At 61.7% G+C, this 15,863-nt stretch overlaps 2 protein-coding genes across 2 annotated transcripts; one reads left to right on the top strand and one right to left on the bottom strand.

Annotated features, from left to right (window-relative positions):
- The first annotated feature begins 669 nt into the window (after positions 1-669).
- On the top strand, positions 670-2,122 carry SDRG_01192 (hypothetical protein). The gene is made up of 2 exons (XM_008606709.1): positions 670-1,332; positions 1,380-2,122. Exons 1-2 carry the CDS (start codon positions 676-678, stop codon positions 2,070-2,072), a joined length of 1,350 nt encoding a protein of 449 aa, XP_008604931.1. The 5' UTR covers positions 670-675; the 3' UTR covers positions 2,073-2,122.
- SDRG_01191 (hypothetical protein) lies at positions 2,082-15,860 on the bottom strand. Its single transcript, XM_008606708.1, has 16 exons — positions 15,439-15,860; positions 15,287-15,397; positions 15,122-15,244; positions 14,616-15,069; positions 12,067-14,573; positions 11,756-12,019; positions 10,986-11,707; positions 9,940-10,938; positions 8,990-9,896; positions 8,723-8,942; positions 8,042-8,680; positions 4,958-7,992; positions 4,578-4,911; positions 4,281-4,534; positions 3,946-4,234; positions 2,082-3,897 (listed from the first exon to the last, which is right to left on the bottom strand). The coding sequence occupies exons 1-16, from the start codon at positions 15,841-15,843 to the stop codon at positions 2,219-2,221; spliced, it is 12,942 nt and encodes a 4,313-aa protein (XP_008604930.1). The 5' UTR covers positions 15,844-15,860; the 3' UTR covers positions 2,082-2,218.
- Between the last annotated feature and the right edge of the window lie 3 nt (positions 15,861-15,863).

Below are 15,863 nucleotides of genomic sequence, written 5' to 3'. Positions count from 1 at the left end.
CGTTCCGTAAGCGCAAGAACGTTGTGCAAGACACGAACTTCGAGGGCCCAAAGCACCCAGAATGCCAGTCCACGCATCGAGTTCAAGTCTGCCTTTCTGGCGCTTGCACGTGGTTGCAGCTGGTCGTTTTCAAACTGAGTGGGTTGCGCAAAACTGTGTTATTCTGAGAGCGAAACCCCTCTATTTTTGCACACGCCCTTTGGAGCTGTTGGTTGCGCCGTAATAATAGCTGCCGTCGCAAAGTCGGTATAAGGCTGTAGAAAGCGCAGACAAATGAACTGAAGACAGTTGAAATTGTCAGAAGCAGTTACAGCAGATCTCTGACCTTGCGCATGGGACGCGACGGCTTTCTGCACTCGAAATGCGTGCTGTCCCAAGATGGCACCGCCCGATGGTTCGTCAAGCGGGTGGTCCCGTAGACGTGGCGAGGGCTGCAGATTGGATTGGGCTATCGGTGGTGGTTCGTGGATATGACGTAACGCGTATATGCTAGTATAGCTGCTTGTATAGCTTCTAACTCGTACCGTGCACCGCTATGGAACACATTTGGTTCCAAGCCCTTCTTGGCGATGCGATCGCGCTTCAACGAGCTTCCTCGTTGAAGTTGAGTGTCCGGATAATCGTTATCCGGATAGATTGCACTTGTGCAAGACAGCGACCAGTCTCTGATTTGACATGCCGCTGCCCATTGTCGAGCACCGGAACCCGTTCGCGTCCATCGAAGCGGACCTGCGCGCCGACGATGCGTCGTACGCGCCGCCATCGCCCGTGGACTTTGACGCGGACCTTGCGTCCTTCAAGCGAAGCGACGTGGCGTACGGCCACGTGACCAAAGACCGCCTCTTTACGCTCGACCCGGCCATCACGATGATCAACCACGGCAGCTGCGGCGCCTGCGCGACACCGGTGCTAGCCGTGCGCAGCGCGTACCTTGCACTCCAAGAGCGAGAGCCCCTCAAGTTTTTCGAGGACCTCGGGCCACGCCTCGTGCGCGTCATCCGGGTCCTCGCCGCGCACCTTGAGGTGCCGCCAATGCACGTGCACTTGGTGCCCAACGCGTCGTCCGGCACGACGAGCGTCTTGCGCTCACTGCCGCTGACGCCGACCTCGTCGATTGTGTCGTTCGACCTCGGCTACGGCGCCGTGACGCTGCAGATCGCCCAAGTGTGTGCCGCCTCGGGTGCCCGCAGCGTTGTCGTGCCCACGTCGCGGCCCTACACACACGCGCGCATCCTCGACGCCTTCCGCAGCACGCTCGACGCGACGCCGTCGGCAACTGCTGTCGTCGTCGATCACATTACGAGCAGCACCGGCATCATCCTCCCGATCGAGGTACCTTGTTGGCTGCCATTCGCACTGCTCACAGAAGCCACGCGTAGGAGATTCTGGCCATTTGCCGCGCGCGCAACATCCTCACCATCGTCGACGGCGCGCACGCGATCGGCCAAGTGCCCATCGACCTAACGGCGCTGCAGCCCGACTTTTACATTTCCAATTTGCACAAGTGGATGCTCGCGCCCAAGTCGGTCGCGTTCCTCTACATCCGCGACGTCCAGCGCCAAGGGGCCCTGCGCGTCCAGCCGTCGGTCGTGAGCCACGGGTACGGCGGCGGGTACGGCGCCGAGTTTGGCTACCTCGGCACACTCGACTACTCGGCGTGGCTTGCAGTGCCCGCGTCGCTGGCCTTTCACGCCGCAATGGGCGGCGATGCCCTCATGCAGCGCAACCACGAGCTCTGCGTGAGCGCCGCCAAGACCGTCGCCGCCGCGTGGGAGACGTCTCTGCTTGTTGACGATACGCAGCTCGTCGGGTCGTTCTGCGTCGTCGTGCTGCCATCGCGCCTCTTTGCGTTTCCGCTGATTGCGGAGAACTCGACGCTGCTCCGCCACGCGCTGCTGACGCTGCACTTGCTCCTCCGACGCGATTATCAGATCGAAGCCATGTGCATGCTCTGCGACCCGACGACCCCCGGCATTCGCATTGCTGCGCAAATGTACAACCAAGCGTCCGACTACGACAAGCTCTCGGCCGCGGTTCTCGACCTCATTGCCCGCAGTGACGTGACGTACTAGCAGCTTGGATGTCTACTAACTACGTACTGAGATGAGTGTTGTTATCAAGATGGTGAAGAGCTAAGCATGGCGTCGATCCTGTCGGACGGTCCGTCGTTGGCGCGAGTGAAAAGATATAGAAAATACATTCGTTCGAGGTCCTAACACTAGGCCTTGAAGACGGCGAGCGTCTTGCGCAGCGCGTCGGCAAGGCTGTCGACAATGTGCGGCTTGGCTTCGTGGCACCCGATCGTGAGCGTCGTCGCCTCGGACGGCGCGTAGAACCGCGTGCCCTTCGAATGCCGCATGCCCTTCCCGGCCGCGTGCGTGAGCGCCGAGACCCACATCTCGACGTCCTCGGGCTTCTCGGCGACCATGTGCACGTGCAGATCCATGCGCTGGCCGACGACGGGCCCATCGACCGAGCAAAACTGGAGCGCTTCGCCAGGCAACAGCCCGTTGAGCGTCCACGTGAGGGGCGTCGCGCCCTTCACGAGCGCCATGCGGCCCAAGGGCACAATGTAGCGCAGAACGCGGGGCGAGTGGGGCGTAAAGAGGTAGACGCAATTGCGGCAGAGCACAACCCACCGCCGGCGCTTGCTGCCCGTGCCAAAGCCGACGCGGAGGTTCCCCGAGAACGACGTGTCGGACGGATAGACCTCTTGGACATCGGCCATCTCGGACCGAAAGCTGTGGCGCATCACCGACGCAAACGTCTTCATCGCATCGATCGCCGCTGGCGTCTCGTGCCGCCACTCGGGGCGACTGAGCGGGCCTGTGAAGAGACTGTTGACGCCGACGCGGAGGTGCAAGCGGATCGCGTCGCCCTTCTCGACGTCGATGCTGTGGATGTACTGCAGCGGTGCCGACCACTCGAGGGACGCGTCAGCGTACGACGCCTCGGGGGCCCACTGCACGTACAAGACGCGCGTGTCCGTGATGATGACCCAGTGCACCTGCGTGACCTTGAGCTTGGCGTAGACCGACGGCGTTGGCGGGAGGTTCCGAAATGACGGCGACGGCGAGTACACAAAGGTCTTGCCCACGTCTTCGTCGTCGTCGTTGTCCGAGTCGGACGCATTGCGCTGCGTCGCGAGCACGTCCGCGCTCTCAAACGTGATCGTGACGGGCCGCGCCGCGCCCTTGATCATGTCGATGGTTTCTCGAAAGCCAATGCGGCGGACGTCGACGTCGCCAATCATGACGAGGATGTCGCCGGGCTGCAGCAGCTTTTGGGTTACGCTGCGCGTCGTCGTCGTCGCTGATTGGACGCTCGACTTGTCGAGACACGTCTTGATGATGACGCACTCGTTGTAAAAGTCGGTCTCGAGCTCGAGGCCGAGTGCCTTCTTTTGGAAGACAACCGCGTACGTCGCGCGGGCGCCGCCTTCGTCGACGTCGGTCGCGCTCTCAAAGCGCTCCATGCGAAGGACGTGGCGGTGCAATGGCAAAAACGGCGGCGTCTGCTGCGCCAACTTGGCCTTGCGAGCGAGCTGGTCCGCGGCCACGTGCTGCTCGACGCGTGCGTGGTAGATGATCTTCTCGTTCGTGCCCGTCTTGGACACGAGGAGGTGCGCGGCCACGTCCTCTTCCTTGTAGCAGCGCAATTCGTTGTAGCGGCCAAAGACGCGCGGGAGGCGCACGCGGAGCCCTTGGCGGCCATACGCGAGCGACCGGTTGCGAATGCCTTGGGTCGCGCGCGACGCAAAGTCAAAGACGCCCGCAACAGGCTTCATCGGGAGACCGAGAATACCGGTGACCGTGCCCTTCAAGAAGCCAACCGCACCGTCCGACTGCGCGCCGCGGATCGGGTTGAGCACAACGCCTGTGACGCCCTCGACCATACCTAGTCGTACATCTTAGAGACGCCATTTGGGACGAGAGGAGTGCATACCGAGCGTGAGCTCCCGCGAACCCTGAATCAAACCTTCCTTGAATCCGCGGACGTGGCGGCGGCGGGCCTTGGCCCGGGCTTGCTGGTAGTGGTCGTCAAAGCTCATGGTCGCGAGGCCCTGACCAAAGGTGCCCGTGACCTTGGACGTCGCGTCGGACGTGCCATCAATAAAATTGGTGACAAACGACGTGGCGCCCTTGGCCAGACCTTTGCCAAAGCCAACGCCCGTGCCTGTGATGCCGGTGCCGGTGCGAGCGCCTTGGATGGGCTCGACAATCAGATCGCGCACCTACAGCAGCTCGTCAATGCCGTCCAGGTCGATGCATGACATGTACCGCCGTGCCAAGGTGGTCGAGCAAGCCCGCGGGGTTGCCCAAAAAGTCGAACGACCCGAGAACCTTGTGCACTTGCTTCCAGAGCTGTCGCGTGTAGTACTTGGTCACGCGCCGCGTCACTTCTCCGCTCGTGCCGAACGCGTGCTCGACGATGAGTGCATTGAGGCGAATCGGCGCATTGTCCAAGTCGGGTACGTGCATGCTCAAGCTTGGGATCCACGCCGCGACCGCTTCTTGCATGTGGCCGCCGTCGTCTACGCCGTTGTATGAGCTGCCATTCAAACAGACTGCATGTACCGTCGGACGCGCCGTGTTCGTAGCTCAGTTCGTTGCGCGTCGTGCTGATCGAGTTTTGGAGCATGCGCGAGCCCGAAATCACGTCGCTTCGGAACGTCAAGTCGAGCTCGACGGGGTGGATGTGCAGAAGCGCAAAGTACACCTTGCGCTCAAGCGACGTCGACGTCGTTGCGCTCTCGAGCAAGCTCAAGTTGTTGAGCGGGTCGAGTTCCGAGCTCTCGATGCACGCCTTAAAGTCGACTGCGACCTGCCGCGCGCTCAACGTCGGCGCCACGTCCATGGTCGAGTGGTTGAGAAACTTTTGCCCCGCGGCCCCTTGCTGCTGGTAAATCACCTACAAGACAGGACAGTGATAGGCGAAGCGGGTACGTTCTGCGTACCTGCATGAGGAAGCTGCGGAGCACCGAGACGAGCTCTTCGTCGAGCTGCACCATCATCGGCAGCAAGTGGAACGAACAGTACTCAAAGTAGTCGGTCGAGCCTTGCTCGTTGGACCAGCCGCAGCAAAAGTGGAATGCAACAGCCGCCGACGGGTGCTCCGCGCGGCAGTCGTCGCAGTGGAACGACGCCGGCGCGTCATCGGACGCCGCCACCTCTTTCGGGCACAGCATCGTCGTAAACGTTGCATCTGGCACTTGGTTGTCGGCCTGAATGTCGCGGACCGTGATCGCAAACTGCATTTTGGTCTCGTGGCGCAGGAACGAGCACGTGAGGCCCTGGAGACTCACGTAGAGCACCTCCATGGGCGTCGCGTTCACGCACGAGAGGCCGACGCTGTGGAGCGTACACTGCACCGTCACGTGCTGGAAGAGCGAGACACTTCTCGGCGCTATCGGTGCCATCGACGACGAGCTCTCGTCAAGCGCGCGCAGACTCGAGGCATCGCGGGCCCCGGCGTCATCGTCCTCTTCGCCGCCTTCGGTGAGCTCGAGCACTTTGGTCGGCCCGTCGGCACGGACCCGCGCGTGCACGTACGTCTTGGTGGTCGCGCCGGCCTTCTCGTTATCCCGCGGCCGGGCTTTCTCGTGGCGTTGGCGGGACGCTTCGTGGACAAAGTCCATTGCGAGGACGATCGCTTGCCGGAGCGCGACGCACCACAACCGCGTTTCCTCGTGCGATTCGGTCCGGAGCACATACGACTTGCTCGGTGTCAAGAGTGTAAACGTCGTGCTGGGCGTCGGCGGCGGCGTCGGAATCGAGACGCGGTAGAGTACATCGCTGTCTTCAAACACAATGTTGTCGACGTCCATGTCGGGCGGCGGGTTCCACACCATGAGCATCCCGCACTGCAGCAGGTGCTGTGCGGTCGCGCCTGCGTGGTTGCGCGACGGCGCGAGGTCCTCGTCGAGAATGAGCTGGACAATGTCTCTTCCGGCCGCTAAAAAGAGCTGCGTCGGCGTCAAGTCGGTCGCAGCGAGCGCTTTGAGCCATTCGGTGGCCTTGGCTTCGAGCCACAATGTGCGCTTGATGAGCGATGCGAGCCACACGGCAAACTCGACCGACTGCATTTTGAGTGCAATGTTCAAGAACGGATCCGTCGACGACTTGTCCTCGCCAAAGAGCGTGTCCGAGATCGACTTGGAGACCGACCGGAGCGGGTTCATCGACGAAGTGGACGGCTTGCGCGTCGGTTTGGCCCAGCCCTTGACGGCGATCGACGACCCGAGACCGAGATCGATGACACCCCGGAGCGCGTGGTCCGTGTCGGTCAAAAAGTAGTAGACCATGTGCTCGTGCACGCGAAAGTAGCGCTTGCTCCAGTTGAACGCATTGTCTTTCTTGAGGAGGAGGCCCTCGCGCGCGCAGCCGCCGTTGAAGAGCGACGCCGGCAGCGACCGCGTCAGCTGGAGCCGCTTGTGCTTTTGCATCGCGTCCAAGTTGTACTCTTTCGTGTCAACAATTGCATTCGACGCGTCGACGGACGAGAGCGACGACGACACTTGCATAAACCGCACTTCCAGGAACCGCTCGAGCACGTGCGTCTGCGCTCCGTCGGCCGAGACAGACAAGCTGCCTTCGTGGCTGTCCCACGAGTACGGCACCGAGCTCCGCGGACCGACCTCGTCCCAGATGTCGTCCGGCCAGTGCGACTGGTGAAAGTGGAGCCGGAACGACGTAAAGTTGTCGATCCGGTACGGCGGCCAGCGCTTGCTCTCGTCGCAAAAGACGCAGACGATCGACCCACCGACGAGCTCGAGCTGCGCTTGCAAAATGTAGATCGCGTGCGGGTCGTCCTTGCCGCGGAGCTTGAGGTACGTCGTGCCGAGCGAGTGGAGCGCAAAGGGCCCAGACCACTCCATCTCGCTCGAGGCAAACGTCACCTCGAGGCTCTTCTTGGGCTCGTCGGCCTTGTCCCAGTGGTACGCCTGCAGCGACTGCAACGGCAGCGTCGAGACCACGCTGCATTTGTGCTGGCGAAACCAGAGCGGGAACGACGTGCGGTTGATGAGCACATAGCGCGGAACGAGGGTTGTCACAATCGTGTCGGCAAACACACCGCTGCCGTACGCGCTCCACAGCGCGAGCTCGTACTGCTTGACTGCTCCAACCGCGCTGCTATCGACGAGCGTGATTTGTTGGGCGACGCCCGAGTTGCCCATTGCGTTTCGATGGATGCGGACGGGCTCGGACCAGCTGCAGCGGCCCGTGCGCACGCGGAGAACGTCCCAGTGGCTGCTCACGCTGCTCGAGCGCGACCCAAAGTTGATGACTTCGCCCCATTCGACCGGACGCGACTGCGCTGGAAACGACTGCTGCCGGTTCAAGACGAGCGCGCGCGGCGTGCTGTGGTGGACGCTGGCCGTGCTGCTTTCGTCGTAGAGCCGCAGCGTGTTCATCGCAATGCGGTGGCAGAGGTGCAAACCGTGCTTGCGCCCAAGGTTGCCCAATGGCGCCTCCATGTCGGTGAGGATGTGGCCGTACCACCGGTCGCCTTCCGGTCGACCTGCACTGCGCAGCGAGACGAAGCGCGGCAAGACGAGCTCAAAAAACACATAGTCCGACAGTACGATCGTCGAGCCGGCGCTGAGCCCGCCGACACACAGCACTTGTTGAATCACGTCGCTCAGCGTCGTCGACGGCAGCACCGAGAGCTCTACCGACGTGAACCGGTTCGTGGAGAGGTACACCGTGAGCTCAAACGGCGCGTCCGATAGCGTGGGGCGAAGCAGCGGTACGAGTGGCAACGACGACGACGAGGCCATTGTACCCCGGGGCGTCGTTGCGATCGTGCCCCACGACGGCTGGTCTTCGGACGGCATCTGGTGCATGGTGGCGACCGAGATCGAGAGCTTGATGCGCCCAACGACACCGGTCGTCGTTGCGCGGCGCGACACCTTGCGCTTGGTGAGGTCGTGCCACTCGAAACCAGCGTAAAACTCGCGCCGACTCAGGACGTCCAGCAGCGGAATGGTCACTACATGACACGACACAATAAGACACTAAGACAAATGCACGGAGCATACAAATGCCGAGGTTCGTGTCGAGCCATGTTGAGCGCACTTCAATGACGACGCTGGCCGATGGCAGCTGGTAGTGCAGCACGTCCTTGGGAAAGTCGAGGTACAGCGTGTTGTTGTGTTCGTGGCCAAAGATGGGCGCAAGGCCGCCGCTCACAACCGGCCGCGTCCGCGCAGTGCAAAACAAGCTCTCGAGCAAGCTGTTGGTCTTGGCATCCTGCTTGGGGATGAGGAGCGACGCCTTCACGTACGGGCTCTGGTGTCCCCAGTACTTGTGCGAATTGAAGAGATCTTTCGCCGACTCGACGACCACGTACAAGCCCACGGGCACGATCAGCGCCGGTTTCTCAAACAGCCGGAGCTCGTCGTCCCTTGCCTGCTGGTGCACCGGCGACACAAAGGCGTTGGGGCTCACGAGGTTGCGCCGCTTGGACGCCGACGCGCGCGGGAGGAAGCGCGCTGCCGCCGACATGCCAGGCCGCGCGTGGAGGTACGTTGTTACCGCCTCAAGCGTCTTGGGGTTGCGACTCAGCGCGTCGCAGTACTCGAGCGGCAGACCCGTGTGATTCACAACCCAAAGGCCGCTGTACACGACGATATCGCGGTCCTTACGCTTGAGTCGCAGCTGCAGCTCCGGCACGCGTCCTACAAACGTCGACAACATGTATCAATGTATCAAGCGCGTACCTTGCGTGTCCTTGTAAGCACTGTTGTCGGGGAAGACGCGACCTTTGAGCGCAATGCTGTCGATCGTCTCCTTGAACGGAATCGCGGTTTTGCTCGCGACGGCGTTGAACGGCTCGCTCCAATTGTAATTTTCGATCCGGAACGACACAAACACGTCCTCGGCGCAGTTGACCTGGAAGAGCGGGAGCGTGTCGCCCACCGGTAGAATGCCTTCTGCCACCTACGCCAACAACGTGTCAAGTTGTACGACTTTTGCAAACTACGTACGAGCTGGAGGCTCTGGGCCAAGACGCGGTACGCCACTGGCGACGCGAGCCGGTTGTGCAGCGTCAAGTACGGCTTGAGCGTCAAAATATGCGCGAAAATCGGGTCACCGCCGCTCTGGCCTTGCTTGGCGTGCTTGGCTTCTTCGAGGACGTCCACTGCCGCGGTGTTGTTCTTGGGCCCGGGCGTCGTCGGCGCCTCTTCAAAGATGGTCGACGTATCGTCATCGACCACCGTGGCTTCGTCGTCGTGCAAGCTGCTCGCGGTCGAGAGCCGGCGGTGGGTCACTTTGCTGCTGCCGCTGCTGCTGCCGACCGATGTGTTGAGCAGAACAAACGCATCGACGTCGTAGACGCACTGCCACGCGGGGAGATCGCGCACGAGGAAGCCCGGGAGCAACTGCTTCTCGAGCTCGCGCTGCTTGACGCCGTGGTCTTGGCGAAATCTGCACACGCACGTGCCGGCCTTGACAAAGCGCCTTTTGGCCGACGTGAAACTCAAGTTGGCGCTCTTGATGTCGTCCTCAAACACGCTAAACGACGACGCGAGCGGCGCGTAATCGGCGTCCGTCGACGGCCGCAAGCTCATGCGCGCGTCCGGGTGAATGAGGTGCAGCGGCACGTACGACGTTGCGTCGCGGTCGACGACCCACTCGTGCACGTGGCCCGGCGGCGAAAAGCCCCAGAGAAGCAGCGGCATTGCTGTCTCGTTGCGCAAAAGCACTTGCGAGTGCAAGTGAATGAGCTTGCTCCCGTCTTCCTGAAGACTCACTTCTGCCACAATCACGGGCGGGTCGAGCACGTCATCTTCAAAGTCGTCGGTGCGCTTCATGCAGATCGCTACGTTGCCGACCACGTCGACGGCGACCGGGTGCACACTGGCCCACTTGGTGTTGGTGACCCACACATACCTACTCGCCTTTATGAGTATCCAGTTGTATCAACTTGATATACAGCGAGTGGCTGGCCGTGAGGTTCGACTTGTGGAAGATGAGCGAGTCGACTTCGGACGCCTTGTCAAAGGTCCGAAGATGCGTGCTCTTGTCGCGGCAGTCGATCGGGACGACCTCTTGGTGCGAGACTGTCTTCTGAATGAACGACTGGCCGTGCGCAAAGCTAAACTTGATGTCGCTCCCGAGGCTGTTTTGGAGCCAGAAGGGCGTCGTGACCTTCTCGCCCGTCGTGACCGCGTCCATCGTGTGCAGCGCTTCCATCGACAAGAGCGGCGCCATCGCCGGCGTCATGTTGACGTTGAGCGTAAACGGCAAGTTGACTTTGACGTCCATCGTCTCGGCCATCGCGCTGATGCTCTGGACTTCGAACGGCTCGATGAGCGGCTCCCAGCGGTAAATGCTGTTGTTAAAGTAGTTGCAGTGCAGAATTCCACCGACGCTCATCGACGCGCCGTCGTCAAGGAGTGCTTCGTACTGGCACTCGATCTCTGACATGACGAGGTCTGCGATCGGCACTCCGAGGCTGTTGTTGACCAGCACGACGCGCATCGCGCCAATGTCGGCGAGCAGCCGGTCGTTGAGGAGCCGCGGCGGCACGTCGAGATACGCCAACACCGGGCCACAGTGCGCCGTGGCCACCGACGTCGTCGCGTACGTGTGGAAGATGTTGCCAAGGAGCGTAAAGTCCTGAATCGAGAGCCGCGCTTCGACGGGCTGCACGACCGCTGCGCTCTTGTCGGCGTGGAGCGAGATCGCGTTGCGCTGCGTCGCGTCCAAATCGGGCTTGTTCGTCGGCGCCATGTACTGCATGAGGTGCATCATCTGCAGCGTGAACGGGTTCATGAGCGGAAAGTCGACGTCAATATGCAAATCGGGCAGCGACGAAAAGTAAAACCCGCGCTGCTCGACCGTCAGATCCATCTTGGTCGTGCTTGTCTGCGCGTCTACGTCTTGCGTCATCGTGTACTCGAAAAGGACTTCGGCCATGAGCACAAGGGTTCTACCACCCGATGAGATCCTCGTCGTTTGGTAATTGTATAGACGTACCGTGTCGTGGGCACGGCAAGGTCCTCCAAGAGGTAAAAGCAGCTCTGCTTCTCAAAGACCACGTGCACTTCCATGAGCTTCCACTCAAAGAGCGGCGGCGCGACAAAGCCGAGCTCACTCGAAGGCGTCTCGGCCCAGAATGGCCACGAGAAGAAGTTGCTGAGCATAGCGAGCGACGACGGCACGACGAGGACGTGCGACCGACAGACGTGGATCGTGTACACGCCGTCGGTCCAATTCGTCTGCGCGTGGATCGACACTTGCGGCTCGGACGCCTCGGCAAACGCTTGCATCGGCCGCACGACCTCTTGGCCCGCGTCGTCGACGATTGAGAGCGCCTCGGTGCCGACGTGGATGTCCATAACGTCGCTCGTGCGCATCGTCACGAGCATCCGGAGCTCTTCAAAGCGCAGCGTTGACGACATCTCGGGACCTTGCAGTGCTTTCGCCAGCGTCAACGAGGCGTCGACGACCCGAACAGGCACGCGCAGCCACTCGACGTCGCAGCCGTCAGCGTCAACGTGGAAGCCGCCGCAGGTGGCGCAGAGCGGCCACGTGTCTTCGTTGACGACGCTGTTGGCTTCCTTGACGTTCTCCTTGATGAGGCCAATGAGCGCCGCGTACTGCATCTCGGAAAGGCGCAGACTCCACTCGTTCAGAAGCACGCTGACGACCAGGATCGGGTAGTTGAAAAGACGTTCATGGACGCGCTTGAATTGGTCCTACCCCGTTTGGGTCGAGCCAGCGCTTCGAGCGACGAAGGATCGTACCTTGTAGTCGACCGTGAGCGAGCAAATGGCGTGCTCAAACATACTGCCGTGCGCCGAAACACCGCTGAGACCAATGAGCTCGATCGCCAGCCACGGTAAATGCGACGTCGGCGCGTCTTCCGTGGCGTCGTGAAAGGCCGCGTCTTCGGCGCCAAAGAGCGACCCCGCAGCGTACTGCGGCATGCTCGACACCGACTCTTCAATCGCTTCGATCGAGTGGCTTCGGTACCGGCCATTGCGTATGCGCTCGTGCCCCGCTTCCTCCTACAATCTCATGAGTCGGCGGGATTTCGACGGTGAGGGCAGAATACGTCGACGCTCCGCGTGGCTTCGATCTCCGACTCGAGAAATGCAAGGTGCGTCTGAAGGGACGCGAGGTTCTCTTCGACGGCCTCGAACTTCGCACTGAGAATCTCGCAAGCTTGGTTAGCTTGGGACACGATCACGACCGACTCGGCGTCGAGCCCGCCCTGGTGCATGTAGTGGTGCTTTTGCCGCAGCGCTGTCTTGTGGTCCGCGAGAAGTTGGCCGCGGCTCACGAGCAGCTGCGCGCGCTGGCTCTTGACGAGGCGTCGGAGATTTCGGAGCTCTCGACGCCGCAGCTCTTGGAGGCGCGACGCCGACGACGCACCGCGTGGCGCCACGTCCATCGCGCCAGGTCCGTCTTCTTCGTCGACAAAGAGCCCTGTTTGCACAAAGTTGGAGGGCGACCCGGCCGCGTGCACGGTCGTGAGCGATCCGTTGGCGCTCTTGAGCCAGATCACGTCTTGTGAGAACGAGTTTTTCGGGAGCGCAAATTGCAGGTCGTGCGCGACCATCTCGAGGCGAAACTCAGTGTTGACTTCGGGGGCCACCGGGACAAAGCCGGTATCGTCGTCTTCGTCGAGCTCGTCGCCGTGCCACAGATACACGGCGCGGCGCTGCTCCAGACTCAATGGCGCCCAGAGCAGCTTGGGCAAGACGACGTCGCGCAAGTAGTGGCTAAACTGCTTGTAGACACGGTGCAGATACCAAATCGCGACCGCGTCCAAGCGCAGCTGGAGAACCGTCCACATTTTGCCGCGTGTCTCGTCGTCGTGGGTCGCAAAGAACCGAAAGTCCACGTGCTGTGGCGCGTCACCGTCAGCGCCAATAACGTCGCGGTGCCGCATAGTGTCGGGCGTAGGCAGCAGAGAGTGGGTTTGGTCCGTCAACACGAGCTGCTTGAGCGTACCGCGCACGTCAGTCGTCACGTCGCAGTACGGCTCGTAGCCAAAGCTGCTCCACGCTGCGTGCGAAGCGGTGATCGTCCCGAGCAGCGATGACGTCGACCCGTCACAGCGCACGCAGCCGTCGTGCGTGCCATCGTTTGCATGGAACAAGTCGACGCGGAGGCCGTGCTCGAGCCACACGTGGACCTGCCACGTGTTGTGGATCGAGTCCCGCGGCGTCCATACCGCTGGGAGCGTCGGCATCGGCGAGTGCGGTGCGCCGTGGCCCGCCGCAAGTGACGCGTGGAGCTCGCCCATGGCAAGCCACTCGGTGAGGTGGCTCAGAAACGGAAGGTACAGCGCCGCTTCGACGTGGCGTGTTTGCAAATGCAACAGGCTGAGCGCGAGGCCGTGCAGCGTCATCTTGTCCGAGAATGCAAAGCCGGACCGCGGGCATGACACCGCGTCGATGGACGTGGACGACGCTAGCCGGAGCATCGCTTTCGAAGACTGGACGTCGAGGACGAGGAGCGACTCGATGCTGCACGAAACGTGCGAAAGACTCGAGCACACGTGCGACGAAAGAGAGCACTCGGTGATGGCCACTCGACCCCATGGGACGCCGCCACTGTCGAGCGTCGTGAGCGCCAGCGACGGAACGTGGCACTCGATTGCCCACTGTGCGTACTGCGTTGGGATCCACGTGCAGTGCGGCGACGACTGCGGCGACAGCGTCGCGTCTGATCCGCCTGTCCACTTGCCCAAGAGCACGTGCACGTGCCGGAACTCGTCCTGCGTCACTTCGATCGCCATCGCTGGCAGCGATGCTTTGAGCGTGTAGAAGTACATCTCCTCGGCGCTCGTGCAAAAGTGCGCGCCAAAGCCCGTGGGTTTCACGGCCGCCACGGGCATGCTTGGCCCCGACACGAAGCTGTGCGTACACTGGTGTGCCGACGGCTGCCACGCCGACCGCGTCGGGCTCGTAAGCGTGATGGAGGTGCTGGGACAGGCCCACATGTCGTGGCGAAGCGCATTCGACGACGAGTAGAGATGCATGCCGGCCCACGACACGGCCGATGTCAACGACGCGTCGGTCTCTGTCGTGCGCACGTGGAACGCATCGAGATGACAACCAAAGACAAACGGCTGCGGGTCAGCCATGGACAGCTCGACCGTAAGCGCCCGCACTGCCACGTCAATGAGCGGGAGCGGCGCCGCGGCGAGCGTCGTCGTCGTTGTCGTCGCAACTTCTTTCGTTGGGTACAGCGAGCTCCAGCGGTCCCACCACTGCCACATGGGCGAGATGAGCTCGTTCCACTTCCAGCACGACGCCTCCGAGACGACGAAGTGCATCGAGTGGGCCATGTGCCACGAGAGCGACATCTGCGCGCCCACGAGTCGGCTTTCGTACTCGGGGACGCGGCAGACCACATCGAGCCACGGTGCGTTGGACGTCCGGTCGACGTGCAAGAGACTTTGGACCGCCGTTGATGGGTCAAATTCTTGGAGCGAGATCGCGTGCATGGCTACTTGAACTTCGCTCTCGACGCAGCTCTGCCGCCAGAGCACCCGCGTGCCGTCGATGGCAAGGATCCAGTGCGTCCGCTCCGTCGAGTAGTCGTACTCGTCTACACATGCGTTCATACATCAACGTACTAGAGTCAACGTACCGTGCACGTTCTCGGAGCGGGGAAAGATCGAGAGGTGGACGGGCGGCGTGATTTCGACAGCAATAGTGAGGCTGGGCGGCGACACGGCGTCCTGAAAGTCGTCGTCGTCGTCGTCACTGTCACTACCATGACTTGTTTTCGGCGCAATCGGCTCGACGTCGGCCAACAGCCACTGCTTGGCGTACGTCAGCACCGCGACAAAGCCCTGGTTCTGCTGCGCCGATGCCGTGAGCTCTGTAAGCTTGTCGTAGTGGTCGTACGGCGCCTTGACTTCGTTGAGAACGGCGCAGAGCACGTCCACGTGAACGCTTTCGAGATGGAAGGTAAGCACGTCCGGTTGCACCGAGACACTGCGGCACGTCGAGCATGGCGTGACGGTGGAGCTCTGATGCAAAACGATGCCAAGCTCGACGTCGGGGATGGCTGCGCCGGCGCTTTGGTACGACAACGTCGCCTACGAACGTGTTGCGTGCAGAAAGTCTCGATGGAGCGACCGACGCATGTACCTTGACGTCGCTCGACCAGTTGTGGAAGACGTAGAACCGCGTGTCGTCTTCGATCAGACTGGTGGGATCCGTGTACAGCGCATACGGGACAACGTACGTCGAGATGTCTTGCACTTGGAGGCGCTAGACCGACATGAGCTCGGGATCCAATTAGATTACGAGTACCTTGCGCGACTCTTTGGCGCCGCCAGCAGGATCGATAAAGGACGGGACCCAGTTGCCGTCCGTGTTTTGCAGCAGGACGCGCTCGATGGCGCAGACGACGTAGCCGGGCGTCTATTCAGGCGTTAGCAGTCACGGACAAGCGGATAGCACACCTTTTCGACCGAGTCTTCTAAGCACTCGTAGCGCACTTCGATGTCTTCGAGCTCGATCTGGACGTTGCTGATGATGCAAGCGAGCAGTGTGGAGAGGTACGTCTTGTCCTGCTCTTCGCTCGCCGCGACTTGGGCTTCGGTCGCCGGCTCATTCGACGTCGACATGGCGTGCGCGTAGATGCGGATATTCTGCGCCTTGACGACGACGGGCTGGCTCCACAGCGAGCGCCACGGGATCTGCACCTGGAGCGCCCCGACCTTGCCGCGGCCGACGGCCAGACGCATCTGGAGGTCGGTGAAGGTGAGGTCGCCGTCCCAGATGCTGAGCTCCAGCTGCGCCGCGTCGAGGGACAGGAACTTGCCCAGGAGGCGCTGCAGCATGAGGGCGAGCGCGCGCTGGATCATGCTGGACGGTGTTGCAAACT

Source organism: Saprolegnia diclina, assembly GCF_000281045.1.
Source record: "Saprolegnia diclina VS20 unplaced genomic scaffold supercont1.3, whole genome shotgun sequence".
NCBI classification, from domain to species: domain Eukaryota; phylum Oomycota; class Saprolegniomycetes; order Saprolegniales; family Saprolegniaceae; genus Saprolegnia; species Saprolegnia diclina.
The sequence above is the reverse complement of the archived record's forward strand: the minus strand, read 5'-3'. Positions and strand labels throughout refer to the sequence as shown.

Excerpts from the sequence above, each read along its gene's own strand:
- SDRG_01192 (XM_008606709.1), top strand. The coding sequence starts at position 676 with ATGCCGCTGCCCATTGTCGAGCACCGGAACCCGTTCGCGTCCATCGAA. Across the intron at positions 1,333-1,379 it reads GCATCATCCTCCCGATCGAG|GAGATTCTGGCCATTTGCCG; the intron begins GTACCTTGTTGG and ends AGCCACGCGTAG.
- SDRG_01191 (XM_008606708.1), bottom strand. The coding sequence starts at position 15,843 with ATGATCCAGCGCGCGCTCGCCCTCATGCTGCAGCGCCTCCTGGGCAAG. Across the intron at positions 15,245-15,286 it reads GCGCCAAAGAGTCGCGCAAG|CGCCTCCAAGTGCAAGACAT; the intron begins GTACTCGTAATC and ends ATGTCGGTCTAG. Across the intron at positions 3,898-3,945 it reads TTCGCGGGAGCTCACGCTCG|GTATGGTCGAGGGCGTCACA; the intron begins GTATGCACTCCT and ends ATGTACGACTAG.